General features: G+C 42.8%; 1 protein-coding gene across 6 annotated transcripts in view; it reads right to left on the reverse strand.

Moving 5' to 3' along the window:
* The window catches only part of ZC3H3 (zinc finger CCCH-type containing 3), a 333,696-nt gene that overhangs the window by 205,044 nt on the left and 111,504 nt on the right, over positions 1-17,148 (reverse strand). For all 6 annotated transcript variants that reach the window (XR_006103478.1, XR_006103479.1, XM_042462809.1 and 3 more), the window contains exon 4: positions 8,279-8,435. Coding sequence is in view for 4 of the 6 variants with exons in the window: in XM_042462809.1 (XP_042318743.1) it covers positions 8,279-8,435 (157 nt within the window). In the remaining 2 variants the exon portion in view is untranslated. The remainder of the gene's footprint in view (positions 1-8,278; positions 8,436-17,148) is intronic.

The raw sequence follows: 17,148 nt of genomic DNA on the forward strand, positions 1-17,148 counted from the left end.
TTATATCATTAAATAGCAAAGTCAGAATCATCCAGGCCACAGTATTTCTGAATTCTACGCATGGATGTGAAAGCTGGACCATGAAGCAAACTGAGGGGAAGAAAATCAATTCACTTGAAATGTGGGGCTGGAGGAGAACTCTATAGATATCATGGACTGCTGAAAAGTTAAACAAACAGATCCAAGAGCAAATCAGGCCTGCGCTCTCACTGGAAGCCGAGATGACTAAACTGAGGTTGTTGTACTTTGGACATTCACATGGAGTCTCCCTTATTCAAAATGCCCCAAATCCAAAACAAATAATAAAATATTCCAAAACCCTAAAGTGCCCACTTGAGTGGCTGAGACAGTGACGCCTTTGGCTTTCTGATGGTTCGAGGTACACAAACTTTGTTTCAAGCACAAAATTATTTTTAAAAATATTGTGCATAAAATTACCTTGCGCCTGTGTGTAGAAGGTGTAGAGGAAACATAAATGAATTTCATGCTAAGACTTGGGTCCAATCTCCAAGGCATTTCATTGTGTATGTGCAAATATTGCAAAATCCAAAAACCTCCAAAATCCAAAACACTTCTGTCTCAGGCATTATTTCATCATGAGATGACATGACTCTCTGGAAAACATAATAATGTTTGGCAAAGTGGAAGGCAGAAAGGAGAGAAGAAGACTGCACTAAAGAGGCATTTGTTATTGAACTTATATGCCACCTTTCTCCTAAGACCGGGTCCATCAGGAAAGCCATGGATGCTGCCTAAAGGTTGCAAGACCTCGACAGGGCAGTTGAGAGATGGTAGATCTCAGAGGTCATAACACCACCGTAAGTCCAAGTCCAAATGTATAGTAGCCTTAGAACCAAATGTCCAAAGTACGATAGCCTTAGTTTGGTCATTTTCACCTCTAAGGAGAGTGCAATGAAAATATGTGTCTTTTTGGCAATCGATGCCATCTGTAAAACTCTCCTTCTGCACCACATTTCAAATGAGTTGATTTTATTCCTATCCATTTTTCCCCCACTGTCCAGCCTGTTGGAAGAAAGGAAGTATCTTTTGGACTACAACTCCCAGAATCCATCGCCAATGCTTACCGGGAAATTTTAGGAATTACAGTTCACAGAAGAAACCTCTTCCATACTTCGCACCTGGCATAATGCAGATCCTGTTTATTAGTTTACTCATCCAAACCTGGCAGTGGATCAATTCAATTTATCCCAAAGGATATTGCCACATGTAATTTCTTAAGGCAGAACTCCACTGGCCCCAGAGAAACCCACATATTTCTGGTGCTGCAGACTATGCCTGAGCATCCATGTTCCTTCACAAACCCACAATGGAATATAAAAGGTATTGGGGGGGAGGAATCCCCAAAGAGATAAAAGGGGAGGAGAGAGAAAGAAGCGCCATCAATAAATCTTAACCTCATTGGAGCTCTTATTAAGTAAATTAATTTAAGTTAATTTAACTCGATCATGACTCCCGATCACAGTGATTTAGCGAGGGGGGAAATTGCATTAGGAAAGGCCGCACACGCTAGATAGAAGAACGGAAGAAAATTAGATCCACTTAGCAATGTGAATTAATATGGAAATAGCAGGTGTAAATTTAACCTTATCAAGAGAGTGAAAATTATCTTCATAAATTTGCAGAAATGGCCCCCAAGTCGCTTATAAATCTATTTAAAACAAAAATATTACAAAAGTGCAGTAAAATTAATTTAAAATATACTCCCATCTATCGCCTCCAGAAAAGTCAGTGGCAGGGTGAAGTTTAATGCAATCTCGCAATAAGGGGAGAAAGCAACTCATCACCCAGGGATTAGCCCAGGATGGGCAGCCGCCTGCAGGGATCGGAGGAAGGCGAGGTGGGACTCGCTGCATTCCCATATGCATCTGTTTCTCCTCCTCCTGTTTGTAAGGAACATTTAACGTTTGCCCCCAAACAAGCATTCAACAGTGGGAAGGTCCGCCCTGCCCACATCGAGATACCTGCCTCAGAAATGGCCCCAACAACCACGGAAAAGACTCTGCAGTAGGTGAGCCAAGGTCTCCAGCTTCCACCTGAAGTCCATTAAGAGATTGCATAAATCACAAGGGCAGAAGGCAGGGCATCTCACCCATCACTCACAGACACCTTTGGCAACTCAGTTGGTGGCAGCTCTATTCTCCACAAATGAAGAAACCACACAGACCAGCTCCTGTAGACACGGCTGGTAGCCTCCACATGTGACACACTTCAGTGCCACGTCAAAGGTGGACACTTAAAGGACACAAAGACACACATCTTTGGTTCTCTCTATGCCAGCAGCTCTCAAACTTTGATCTTCCGGGAATTTTAGATGTCGGCTCCCAGAAGCCCCAGCGAGCATGGTTGATGGTCAGGAATCCTGGTGCTGAAAGTCAAAGTTTGCTGTTGTTGTTGTGTGCCTTCAAGTCGTGTCTAACTTATGGCAACCCTAAGGTGAACCTATCATGGGGTTTTCCTGGAAGATTTGTTCAGAGGGGGTTTGCTTTTATCTTCCTCTGAGGATGAGAGAGTGTCACCCAATGGGTTTCCATGGCCAAGGAGGGATTCAAACCCTGGTCTCAAGAGTCACGTTCAAACCATAACACCCTGCTGGCGCTCATACCGATACCAAAACTGGCAGTATAACATTTGATAAGACAGTAAGGAGTGGCTCTGGCACCGGTCAGTGTGAGACTTGTTGAGCTGGGCTCCAGCAGTTCAGAAAATCATCTGGGCAGTTAATGAACCAAGACGGATTCATTAATGAATCGTTGCTGTTTGTGTAGCAGGTAAGAGCAACTTGTGTAGAAGCTGCCAACGATATAGGCTTTGTATTTGGCTGTTTAATTTTGTTTTTAAAGGGGAATTTGTGCACTTGGGGGTATCTGTTTCTGTTTTGTTTTTTAAACAAACCCAGTCTTGGGAGAAGGGTGCAATATAAATATAATACTAATAACAACAACCCAAAAAATCTTCAAATAAACAGCCATGTTTGTCTGCAAAATCAGTAATCAAAGGGATCTTGTAGCACCTTTGAGACTAATGGAAAGAAAGAAGCTGGTAGTGTGAGCTTTTGTATACTTGACTCTACAGTGGGTATTTGATAACTGCTTAGGTTTGATTCCAGGACCCCCTGTGGATACCAAAATCCATGGACACTCAAGTCCCATGAAATAAAATGGATACTAAAATGATGTCCCTTATATAAAATGGTAAAAGGGAGTTTTATTTTTTGGAACATATATATATATATATATATATTCAAGCTGCGGATAGTTGCTGTTGTTGTTGTGTGCCTTCAAGTCGTGTCTAACTTATGGCAACCCTAAGGTGAACCTATCATGGGCTTTTCCTGGAAGATTTGTTCAGAAGGGGTGGATATGGAGGGGGCCAAGAGCATTTCTTCAGATGCTACAAGATCCCTTTGCAGACCACAAAATCTTGTGTTGCTCATATCACTGTGGGAAGACAATGTGCCTTATTGCCCCAATGCAGCCAGACCTGCAGCTCCTGATGCAATTTCCAAGCCTAATTAACCGGCAAAGCGCCTCTAAGGCTTCAAGTTCTCCCCTTCTCTCTCCACCACTTTTTTTATGAAACCAAATGGAGTTCTGGTACTTGCTTGGGTGGAAAGCTATTACAAAACTCCTGCCTCCTCTTTCCATGCTCTCTTGGAAGAAACAAGAAATGCCGAGTGATACTCCTTCTTTCTTTTGTCTCTCGCAGAAGGTTTGTGGTCTCTCACACAGACAGAGATACAAGAACAGGAAGAGAGGAGAGAGTGGAGGGAGATGGGGGGGAAATCGATCTCCTTTTTGGGTCTCAGATAAATGGGCAGTATTTGTGGTGGATGAGGTAACCGAGGGAGAATGGCCATTTTAACAAGACTGTCTGTAGCCTATAAAGGAAGAGGCAACGGTTCCCACTGAGATAGGTACCCTTTAATGGACTTAAAGAAAGGAGAATCAATAGTTGCTGGGAGAGGCCAAGAAAGGGACAATTGGGTGGATGCTCTAAACCTCAAGGCAGCACATTGGAGTTTATTGTGAACAGCACATTACAGAATCATAGAATTCAAGAGTTGCAAGAGACCCCATGGCCATTCAGTCAAATCCCTCTCTGCCATGCAGGAAGGCACAGTCAAAGCATTCCCTGGGACAGGTGGCCAACTAGCCTCTGTTTAAAAGCCTCCAAAGAAAGAGACTCCATCACCCTCCGAGGGAATGTGTTCCACGGTTCAACAGCCCTTACTGTCGAGAAGTTCATCCTAATGTTGAAGTGGAATCTCTTTTCCTATAGTTTGCATCCACTGCTCCATCATATCACCTCTTAACCTTTTCTTCCCCAGGTTAAACATAGCCAGATCCCTAAGCTGCTCCTCAGATAGCTTAGTGGTTTCCAGACCTCTGGACACACTCCAGCTTTTCAACATCCTTCTTGAATTGTGGTAACCAGAAATGGACACAGGATTCTAGGTGAAGTCTGACCAATGCAAAACAGTAGTATTATAGCATGGGTAGGCAACCTTTTTGAGCTGGGGGCCGGATTGTTGTCCCTTAGACAACTGGGGGGCCGAATCCAAAAATAAATAATTAATTTTTTAAAAATTAAATAAATAAATAAACCGAGACAAATGTAGGGCAAAAATTTCAAACGGAGGACACTTTTTTTGTAAAATGGAGGACACGATAAAAAATTGCTGATTTTTTTTAAAAAAAGGTTAATATAAATGCATGTTTCGGAGGCTTCTATAGACAATTGCCCCCCCTTGCCCGCCGCTTGACCCCCTTGCCTGCCGTTTGCCCCCCCCCTTGTCCGCCTCCTCCTGATAGGCCAAAGGCCCCACGCCCTCACGCGAGAGGCCAAAGGCTCCGGCGGCAATCGGCAGCAGGACCGGGCGGGGGCCAGTCCCAAGGCCTTGCCGGGCCGCATTCGGCCCGCGGGCCGCAGGTTGCCTACCCCTGTATTATAGCTTCCCTCAATCCAGACACCACACTCCTATCCATGCAGCCTAGGATCATACTGGCTATTTTAGCTTCTGCATCACACTGTTGACCCATATTCAACCTGGGGCCCACTAATACTCCTAGAACCCTTTCGCATGTACAGCTCTCAAGCACTGCACACACATTAGGAACGAATGTCCTGACAGAAGCCTTAACCAGAAAAAAGGTCAGAAGTTACCCCTTGACTGATTCCTGAACACAAACCGGCCATGAATCATCAATGACTTCATACAAGAAATGAGGAAAATTTAAATTACTTTCAGCAGAGGCAATACAGAATTAACAAGCAGTTCATCTACAAATGAGGATTTTTTTAAAGCGAGTATTTATCTACAACTGCTTGTGTTTAGTGCAGCTTAAGTGGGCATAGGAGAGATTGTATGCAGTCTTTGTTATTCCTGGGAGAGCTCCATTATAACTGCTCTCTTAATTTGGGGGGGGGACCATGGCAGTTAAAATGGAATCATAGTGTTATAAGTGTGAAGCATAAAAAGGTCCCTGAACTGGGGGAAAGTTGGCATCACCATCATTATCACCCTCCTCCTCCTCCTCCTCCTCCTCCTCCTCCTCCTCCTCTTTGTCATTGTCATACTGGAACCACAGCATAAAAAAATCTTCCGGTGTGAACTCATTCTGACACTACATCTTTCGTGATGCTCATCATCTGATTCCCATGCATTTTTACTCAATTACTCAAGTATCAAGAATATTGGGAGATTCAGAAAGTGACTGGGGAAGAAGAGGAAGCAAACTACACTACAACTGTACCAAATGAGCCATGGATACTTTGGCCCTGGACACAACGGAAGGACCAAACCATACAGCAGGAAGGGAAACATCAAAACTTGTGATATACTCTCTTCAGTCCATCCAAGCACAACCATCACTCCAATCATGGAACGTAGCTAGGATTTTAGGAAGGGGGGGGGGGTCCAGACTAAGTGCCACCATTATAATGGGGCTTGAGTGCGGTGGCACAGCAGCACACACCATTCATTTTTCTAATGGAAGGGGGGGGTCCGGACCCCCAGATCCCACCCCCTGGCTACATCCCTGCTCCAATGACAATAGTAACATACAGTGGACCCTCCGCATTCGCTAGAATTATGGGCACAGGACCCCCATGAAAGTGGGAAAACCACAAATAAAAACCCCACTATTTCTTTACCAGTGCAACTCTATGGTGAACAACTGCCAGACGCTGATCATAATAAAATCATGCTGGAGAAACTTCAAATGCCTAGAGAAGTGTTTTTTCTAGTAATCTCTAGGTCTTCCAATACAACTCTATGGCCAACTTGCAGCACGAATTGCTCTGGAGGACCTAGAGATTCCCAGAGAGAACGTACTAATCAAATCCACAAATAATCAAATCTGCAAATGTCAAAGTTGCAAGTGCAGAGGGCCAACTGTATAAGAAAGACCTATAAATTAAGCAGTGCTTCTGTGGCTCTGCTTTCAATAGTTCTGACATTATCACTTTCAGAAAGTATTTAGCAGCTGCAAATGTCTTTTCGGTGATTGTGACGCCATCCCAACACTCAGCCAAACCGATTCTTGTTTTACAGTAAGTATGGCTAATCTTCACATACACGATGGCTCTTACCCCTCCTCTTCTCCCTTCATAAAGAGCATTTGCACCCGACATAAAAGTGAGTTTAGCTTCACTTTGATCAGGAAGCTATTTGGAAGGTTGGGAGATAATCAATTGTTTTTGGAAGGAGGTAAATGTTATACATCAGTTTTAAATTCCTGAAATAGCAATTGTTTTGACACTGTCAAGTGTTATTAAATTGCTGGTGACAGAAATTCCAAGATAAAGCATCTGGTTCTTAATTTTCAAACTGTTTTCAAACTGTAACAAATACTGAATAATCAGCTTTTAAAAAAAGTGAATATCAGCATTTTCTTTTATTTCACCGAGTAATTGAGGAAGTTTATTCTATTTGATTTATAAATTCATTTTCTTCCTCTCCCCCCCAAAAGCCAGCTGCCAGCCTCATTTGGAGAACTTTTTAATATATACGGACACTTTAAACTAATTACTTTGCAAATCGCAATTGGTCATCCACTGAAAGGTGTTTGGAATTGGTAGAAATCTGAAAACAATGACAACCTAGAAGAGTTCCTTGGAAAACACCTAACATTCAGATTGGAAATGGTGAAAATTTGAAGGCGATTTTTAAAAATGTGTGTGCACATGTAACGTAGCTTCTCAGAGTGGATATGAATCACTCTTTTTTACTACATCATATAGCACTGTTAACAAAGCCTCTGACACAGAAGTGCTTTTTTACAAAGCCTTTTTACACTTACCCATCACCTTTTTCTTTCTCATCCTCTGTATAGCTGGAATCCTACAGTAGCTGTGTATGCCTTCCTACAACAGTCAAGGTGAACAGCAACTGCCTCCAGAATCCCTTTCTGACCATTCATGAAGTCCACCTCACCAGTTATACGTAGTATGTTTAAAAGTATAGATTAGCAATATCCAGTGCATTGTTCGAGAGAAACAGGCCTTATAGAGTCATTCATCAAATGTCTGTCTAAACAGAAAAATCTTTACTTTTGTCTGCAAAAATAGAGTAGGGAGGCTGCTGGTCTAAATTCTCTGGGAAGGGAGTTCCAAAGCCTGGAAGTTGCTACCAAGAAGGCCCTAAGTGCATCCACACTGTCCAAATAATGCAGTTTGACACCACTTTAAAAGTGCTGTAGCTCCATCCTATGGAATCCAAGGTCTTTTTAGCCTTCCCTGCCCAAGAGTGCTAGTGCATTACAAAACAGCAAATCCCAGGGTTCTGTAGGATGGAGCCATGGAAGTTAAAGTGGTGTCAAACTGTATTGTTTCTGCTGTGCAGATGCACCCCCTGTCTCCCATGTTCCCACCAGATGTACCTGTGAGGAAGGTGAGACAGAGACAAAAGTCAAATACTTGAAATCCAACTGACTGCGCTGCTCAAGCTATACCACCATTTATTTGGCATTTCCCCTGCATTTGTACAGAGTTCACGCACACTCCCAATGCTAAAAGTCCGAAATGCTTCTCCCAAGGTTCAGTTGCCGGCAGTTACATTTTTGTTACTGGTCCCATTCATCAACAGAATGTAGGCCCCCAAAATTATTTGGGATTAGATGTGCCCCGCACAGGCTCAAAACTACCATACTTAAGAAAGCAGCCTGCAGTTGCTTGACAGTACCTCCCTTTGTGACACAAAGTCTACGGCTGCATGGCACTGGCAGAATGAGGCTGAAGGATGCATCAAAAAGGCTACCTGGATGCTGAGAGCCTTCTTGTCCTCCAGCTGTGAGCAGAGCTGCTGAAAGATGCTGCAGAACTGGAAGGAGAAGCTGTGGTTTTCTTCACTATCCTGTAGCGAGTGTTCACCACTTTATTGGCTGTGGAGTTTGCAAGGAGCAGGAAGCTGGATCCTGGAGTTTAAAGAAAGCAAGGAGGACAAGGTTAATACTGAGGACAAAAGAAAACAGTACCAAAACTGAGGTGACCGTTAACTGAACTATTAATAAATTAATATTTATTAATTTGATTTGATGTGATTTGGTTTGACTGGTTTATATTCTACCTTTCTCAGCACATGGGTCCCAAGACAATTTACAACAAATTAGAACAGCTAAAATCGTACCATTCAACTCTTTTTTTGAAGAAAAAAATTGAACAAAATTCTATTAAAAGCACAACTTTATACAGTTTAAAACATACTTTTAAAACTGTCCGCTCTCTCTGAGCTATGACTCTCTTTGCAAGGAACAGGAGGAGGAGGAGGAGAGACTCTCTGGGGCTTACAACAAACGTCACTGAACTATCCAAAAAAGAAAGAATTAAACCAAGCTCACTCCATCCTAACCATCAAGAAGTTCAGGACTGACAAGCTTCTGAAGAAACCTGCTGCATTCCCTTCATGTTGAGAAAATGTAGAACAGGTTTTCATTTGAGTGGGTGACCCCTGAAACCACATTCAAGTTCTGATTGGTCCCAGTTTATGCCACTGGTCCCAATGGCTCTCTGTTCTAAGGGATCTTCATCACCCATTATCAGCTCACCAGCAACTTTAAAGGTCTGCTCACTATCTGAGACCTCCATCGCTTGCACATATTCACACATGAGGATGCTCCACACCTCAGCTTAACTGCTTTTCCAGATGAGGCACAGACCTTATCTGTCTCTTGCTAGCATTTGCTGCTTTTCTCTGTATCAAACACAATGCACTCGCTCATATCAAAGGATTGGTGCCCAAGCACCACCTTCATCGTAACTACAGTGACTTACTTACAACTCAGAAATATGCACACAACATTGTGCTCTGCGTCCCTTCCCTCACTCAAATTCGTTTTGTTCTTCCCTTGCAGACTGCAACTCAGATCACTTCCTTGAGACACAGCAATAGCATTAGCAATAGCTTACATTTCTATACTGCTTAATAGAGAACTCAGCACTCTCTATGCAGTTTACAATCACTTAGCCAATTGCCCTCAACAAGCTGGGTGCTCATTTCACCAACCTACAAAAGGATGGAAGGCTGAGATAACCTTGGAGCCCTGGGATTGAACTCACAACCTGGTTCTGCTTTGTGTGTATTTCACTGTGACACACCTAGGTCTCTCCTGCTTTCTGACATATTCTGTTGCGAGGGCTGACCTGCAAATGTCTGAGGATACATCTACAGTGTAGAAATAATACAATTTGACACTACTTTAATTGTCGTGGCTCCATCCTATAGAATCCTGGGATTTGTAGTTTTCTCTCTAGGCAGAGAAGGCTAAAGCCCTTGTAAAACTACAAATCCCAGGATTCCATAGGATGGAGCTACAGCACTGAAAGTGATGTCAAACTGCACTATTTCTACAGTGTAGATGCACCCTGAGTCTAGCTTCTCCTGCAGCGTGAAGCTCAAAATGGTGAACCTCTGATTTCCCACGTGGTTTTAACCAGAGGATCTAGGGGTATGTGCTTTGCCTACCTCTTTGAAATCTTGCCTTTTTAAACTCCCATTGTGCTGCTGAATGTCTTTGGGCTCACTCCCCACTCATTTAGAAATAACACCTTTATCTGTGACATCTACACTCCCAAACAGATTTATGTATTTAATCACTTCTGCTCTCACAATATTTTGCAGTGTGATATACACACCATTTTTTCTGCTGAATGCTCTGTGCAATTAACAGCTATATGTTTGATTCTGTTTCTTCCTCTTCTTGATAGCCAGCATTTTTCCCCCACAGCTTTAAGGAATGCATCTAATTGCCTGACTTTTATAACATACAGCTATAACTGCCCAGATAATTAAAGCTGACACTACATGCTGAGACTAAGTCTGCTGGTTTTATAACTGATTTGAAGAGATGACTCCCCCGGCCCCTTGGGAATCCTCTAATTAAAATTATTGCAAGGTGGAAAGTGGGGGAAAGAAAAAGAAAGGCCCATGATGGTTTGGTTTGGGGGGTTTTATTCCTGAATTTCTTCTCCCCGCCTTGGGAAAGGCAACCTTAATATCCCCCACCAGCTACGTTAGACTGTTTCTGAGGGCACTATATCAGGAATAGCACCAAATAAAAACCTACTGGAGGCAGCCTTCTTGCAGTTGTCCTCTCTAGGGAAAGCAACCCAAATTTCATTCAGACGCAGGAATAAAAAATCTGAGTCTGGTGAAGTTACACTTGGCTTAAGCCAGGCCAGGAGGAATCAGGTTTGTCTCATACCAGGAGGTATCCTGTTCTTTGTGGGATGGGCAAATTGGAGTCTTGGAGCCTCTGTTCCCCATTTCTGTGGCTTTGAAGCTCCCCTGTAAATTCTCCAAATCCCTCCTTAGCTCCTCCATTTTTTAAATATAAATAACTGGCTGGCCTTTCCAGGAATTTTGGCCCAAAACCATGCAAAAAACACCCCCCTACACATCAAAATGCCTTTAACTAAGAAATGCATCTGTTTTCCTCTGTAGTCCCTCTCAAAATGGCATGAGGAACTGATGTAATGTCACTTCTAGTTGAAAACAGAGGTATTTGTGCTTGCTGTGAGGAGACCACAATGAGTACTATAGAGAGGAACTGGCCCCTGGCCTCCATATAGTTGCTGTTGTGGTTGATGTCATGCACCCTCAAGTCAATCTCAACCCATGGCAACCCTGTGGATGAGACATCTCCAAGGCTCCTTGTCTTCCACTGCTGTGCTTAGTTCCTGCAAAGTCATATGCGTGATCTCCTTAATAGAGTCCAACCATCTAGCATGTGGTCTTCCTCTCTTTTTGCGTTTCCTAGCATTAATGTCTTTTCCAATGAGTCCTGCCTTCTCATGATGTGGCCAAAGTACAACAGCCTCAGTTTTGTCATCTTGGTTTCCAGGGAGATTTCTGGCTTGATCTTTTCAAGGACCCATTTGTTTGTCTTTCTGGCTCTTCTTCAGCATTGCATCTCAAATGAATTGATATTCCTCCTATCTTCTTTCTTAACTGCTCAGCTTTCACATCCATCCATGGTAATAGAGAGTACAATGGCCTGTCTGATTCTAACTTTTGTGTTCAGTTGTATATCTTTGCATTTTAGGATCTTTTCTAGTTCTTTCATAGCCACCCTCCCCGTTCTTAGTCTTCTTCTGATTTCCTGGCTGCAGTCCCCTTGTGATCTATATATCTACAGTCGCCCCTCCTAACTTGGAGATCTGGGATCCGCAGCACTGAATATCCACGAAGGGGCGACCTCCGCAATTTCCAATGGCCCGCATGCACAGGGCCGCATCCCATTCAAGCCTATCAATATGTGCAAGCCTCCGTTTTTCACAGGGGGGGGGGGTCCGGAACATCCCCTGCAAAAATGGAGGGCCAACTGTATATAGTTGCCTCTGTATAGTTGCCTTCTCTGTAGTATATCATTGGAATTTATCCGCTGTTAAAAACAAGATGCTCTTTAATAACCCAGCAAAGGCCTTCTGTCTTCTTCCAGTAGTCCCTTCTTTCAGCAGGCTGCCACCCAGATCTTATACAATTTCAGAAGTGATGTATTCCTGCATGGCAGGGGGTTGCCCCTTCCAACTCTGAGGTTCTATGATTCTATGAACCACAGTTGTTTCTCAGGCAGAAAACAAAAAAAGAGGGCCATGGGAGAATGTCAGCTCCCTTCAATATACTGAATATAACTTGAATGCAACAATACAATGCAACATATGCTGGGAACAAACAATAGCCGTTCTGATAGCCTTTTGGCTGAAGAGCAGGGTATAAATTTATTATTATTATTATTATTATTATTATTATTATTATTATTATTATTATTGCTTTATTCTCATGGCCAGCACAAGATCACAGAATCACAGAGTTGGAAGGGACCTCAAAATCCATGTAATCCAATCCATGTCTTCCAGTGCAGGCAACCCACAGTTAAAGCATCCCACATAAGTGAGCATCCAAGAACTGTTTCTGGGCAATAGCACTGAAAGCCACTGAAAGGTCAAGCAGAGTGAAATGGGACAAATCCCCCCCCCCATCTTGTTCGTGGCATAGATCGATCACGGGGACTAAGGCTGCCTTCACTCCACAACCAGGCCGGCAGTCAAACTGAAATGGATCTGGTTCTGAGTGGGGGAACCACAGCTGGTGGTCTCCATGTAATCCTTGGACCACACTTTTGTGCTCTTCCAATATTTCCCCAAAGCCCCCTCCAACCCTCTCCCCCCATAATTCAAAAGGTTATGCCCCCCAAACTATGCAAAAAACCTACTGAATTTGTGAAAACATGAGAAAACACCTCCACGCCACCCAAAAACACCATAGAACCCTGTGTGTGGGTTTGTGTGTGCCTTCAAGTTCCCTGTCGGCTTATGGCAAACCCATGCATTTTATAGAGCTTTTTCAGGCAAGATCTGCTCAGAGGTGGTTTTGCCAGTTCCCTTCTCTGGAATACAGCCTACAGTGCCTGCTATTTGTTAGCAGTCTCCCATCCAAGTATTAACCAGGGCTGACCCTGTTTAGTTTCCAAAATCAGACAGAATGTGGTGGTTTTTAGGGTATATAGGCATCGGAAACCCATACTACATCCCAATACCTCCTTTTTCCTCTGGAAAAGCACCACATCCTGTCTGATCTTGGAAGCTAAGCAAAGTCAGCCCTGGATAATTATATCACCTCCTGTCAACATTTTGAGAGTGACTATAAAAGAAACAGAAGCATTTGGGCTGGGGAGGGTGGCCTGCCAGGTGTTTGGGAGGGAAGTGACCCTTCACGCAATTGCCCATCCCTGATCTAGATAATCCATCTCATTCAGTAACCTCCGGAGACGCCACCAGACTTCCAACAATCGGTCCACCGAATTCAGACAATATAATTAACCAAACAAATCAGAAAACTGTACGTAGAGAGATCTTTTGGCACCTTTGAGACTAACTGAAAGAAAGAAATCGGCAGCATGAGCTTTCCTAGACTTCAGTCAACTTCCTCAGATGTTAAGGAAAAAGCAACATGGGATATACAGTGACTGAAATAAAACATGTATGTGAGAGTCAGGATGACTCAGTAAAAGCAATTAGAAGCCACACAGGTGTAGAAGGTAATGTAATTAGCAAGTCCTAAATGCCAAGGACAGAAATGCAAAGTGAATAATTGAACACCCCTGAGAGTTGTTAAAGTGGTCAAGGTTGAAATGATGAAATCATTAATTATGGGATGAAACAAAAGAACCAATGAAAATGGTTATACACACCCACTGGGTGGAAACAGACAAGAGTGGGTGGTGTTTTCCAAGGACTAGAATAATGACTATGAATCCCAATGTATTTTGTGGGTAGTTGTGGAGGAGTATTGGAGTAGTGTTGGATAGTTTTGGAGCTGTATATAATAGAATAAAGTAGATCTTTTATATAAGACTACTGAGTTGTCTGGTGTCTTGGGTGAAGCTACAAGAGCCAGCTGGATCCTGAAGAAGAAGGGTGAAGACTTCTGTGGAAGCAAGAGTGAGAAGGCTGGGAGAGTTTGTCAGGGTCTTCAGCCTATTCTCTGTACAGTGGTACCCCGGGTTACGAATTTAATTCGTTCCGCCGCCGCGTTCGTAACCCGAAAATCTTCGTAAGCCGAAAAAGCCATAGGCGCTAATAGCAAAAGCCGCGATTTCGTGCGAAAAAGCGCCGAAAAGCACCAAAAATTTTTTCGTAACCCGAAATAACCTTCGTAACCCGGAACAGTTTTTTTCAATGGATTTTTTTCGTAACCCGGAAATTTTGTAAGGCGGCGCATTCATATCCCGGGGTACCACTGTAACTCTGCTGCTTTTGAGCAAAGCTTTATCCACTGGCCAAAACTGGTCAGCACCGGTGCGTAACAAGGTGGTGAGTTTGAGCCAGAGGTGAAGAGCTACAACTCCCATCATCCCTGACATCAGATGGATTTAGTGGAGCACAAGTCAGGTACAGACACAGACACACCCCATTGGTATGTGAGGATGTCAATGCAATTTACAAATCCTTTATGTATGGAAATGAAGTTGCAGGTCCAAATTAATATACTTTTAACATAACTTAAAATTGGACTTAAAGGTCGTTAAAACTAGACCTGAAACTTCATTTCCATATACAGTACAAAGGATTTTGAATTTGAATTGACATTCTCACATACCAAAGGCATATATATGTCTGTACCTGCTCCCACTCCATCAGATGCATCTGAGGAAGCAGACATGTCTAGGAAAGCTCATGCTGCTAATTTTTTTCTTTCAGTTAGTCTCAAAGGTGCTACAAGATTTCTCTATGTACTGATTCTACAGACTATCTTTGAAATCAGAAAATTGTGCAAAATGAAATCTCAGTTGCATTGCCTACTAAAGACACATGTTGTTGTTGTGTGCCTTTAAGTCACTTCCAACTTATGGCGACACTAAGGCCTTGGGTTTTTAGACATATCAACACGTTTTTAAAACAGTCATTCTGAAAAAGTCGTATCAACTGAGCCTTAGAGAAACAAGGATGTTATACAGCGGGCCCTCGGTATCCACTGGGGTTTGGTTCCAGGACCCGCCGTGGGTGCCAAACTCCATGGATGCTCAAGTCCATTTCACACAATGGCAGAGTAAAATGGTGTCCCTTACTTAAAATGGCAAAATCAAGGTTCGCTTTTTGGGATGTATATATTTTAATATATTTTCAAGCTGTAGATGCTTGAATCTGTAGATAAAAAAAATCCATTGATAAGGAGGGCTGACTGTACTTTCAAACATGATTTTTCAAAGCAGCGGTTTACACAACAGTTTATTTGGAAAGCAGACATGCCCGATCTGGAGAAACTGCACAACAACACATAGACCAATTCTGAGTCGGTTCCCTGAAGGCTTGGTGCCCTGAATAATTTCAAAACTGGACTCCCATCATCCAAGTTGCACACTTGGCCAGCATGTCTGCTTTCCAGGAGGCTTCACAAGACGACCTACAGCTATAATTTTGCCAAGCCACTGCCAGTAAGGACTAATAAAAGCAGAACTGCTATAAAGTATATTAAAAGACCAAAAAAGGGTACATTAAGGAAATGCGGAGTCCCACAATTCCCACAAAAGGCAGGAAATTAAAGCTGTACATCTGGGCTTAAAGACCTTCTGTTGCTTTGTAATAAAACACACACCAGCAAGGGAGCAATGTATATTCATCAACCAATACCTATGTGCCATCAATTAAGGATTGGTTGCAAAAGGTTCTGATCCATTAGAACAAGAGAATGAAGGAGGAATACTGGAGCATCTCAACTTGGGTAGACAGAGAAAGTAAATTCCCCATTGTCTCAAGGGAAGGGAAGGGAACACCACTCCACTGAAGTTTGTTTCGCTGGTCTTCTCCCTTACTCAGAATGCTTGGGACCAGAAGTGTTTTGCATTTCAGATGTTTATATTATTATTATTATTATTATTATTATTATTATTATTATTATTATTATTACAGTATTACCAGATTTTGGAACACTGGTATTTGCATACACATACATAATGAGATTATCTTGGAGATGTAGCCCAAATCTAAACACAAAATTCATGTATCTTTCACATGCACCTATTCTCCACATAGTCCAACGCTCCAACCACTACACAAGCTGGCTTTCAAGTGTAGTTTGAAGCAATACAACACTCAGGACTGAAAGTTTTTAAGGGAAGGGATGGGTGTTGTATTGTTTCAAAGTGCACCTTTTCAAACTATTTTCTACCATTTTCTAGTGTATGTTTTCGATTGTTTTGATAGCACTAAGAGTTTTGTTCAGCTTTAACGTTTTAAGTCCTTCAAGGGGATACTGTTTGTTTGTTGGCACATCCACACATGACAAAAGCCGGTGGGCAGCTTTAGCCGGGCACGCAGAATCATGGAAATCATCTCTTCTTCCCATCCTGTTCCCCCAATCCATTCATCTGCGCCTCCTTTCACATGTGCATGGACTCATTGTGACTTCGCAAAATTATTCTTTTAAGAAGACATGGTATATTCTGCAGTTATATCTGTGGCCACCCATCCATTTTGGCCTTTCGCCACGTGTGAGTTGCCAGAAACCCAATCAATTGCTCCCTTTCTCTCCATCTCTCAAACACACCCACAAAACAGGGCAGACCTGGTAACTCCAAGCCAGCCACACACAAGACAAGATTATCCCACATGATTGAGGTCTTTCAGCCTCCCCTCCCGAAAACCAGCGAGCGAAAGCGCGGCAAAAAACTCTATTCGTTGGTGGTAATTGGATGTCGCATTCATACTGGAGTCCCTCCTCTGATCGAGCCCGTCTATGAGTCCTTGGCATTAATGGCATTCTGAAAGGGACTCTCCGAAGCAGCTCCGTTTTCTATTATTACTTGCTAGCTGAGGGGTTTTGTGTAGATAATCATGTTATTTAGATAGGATGTTGGTTTAATTCCCTTCATTACAGGCTCCCAGCGTTGTAATTTTTTTTCGCCGCGTGATGTATTCCCCGTGGCACATTTCACTCAAATCAAACACTTTACGCTTTTATTACAAACAATGCCCAAGCGTCCCCCGTTATCAGCCTGGTGCACACATGCATGCTCCTCGCCGAGATCCAGAGGTCAGTTCTAATGACTAATCGATCTCATTAGCTTTCCTAATTAAAAACTTTACTACCGCAATGGAAGACAAACTACAAAGAAACTGCTTGCATCATAT

The sequence above is a fragment of the Sceloporus undulatus genome, chromosome 4 (genome assembly GCF_019175285.1).
Source record: "Sceloporus undulatus isolate JIND9_A2432 ecotype Alabama chromosome 4, SceUnd_v1.1, whole genome shotgun sequence".
In the NCBI taxonomy this organism is placed as follows: domain Eukaryota; kingdom Metazoa; phylum Chordata; class Lepidosauria; order Squamata; family Phrynosomatidae; genus Sceloporus; species Sceloporus undulatus.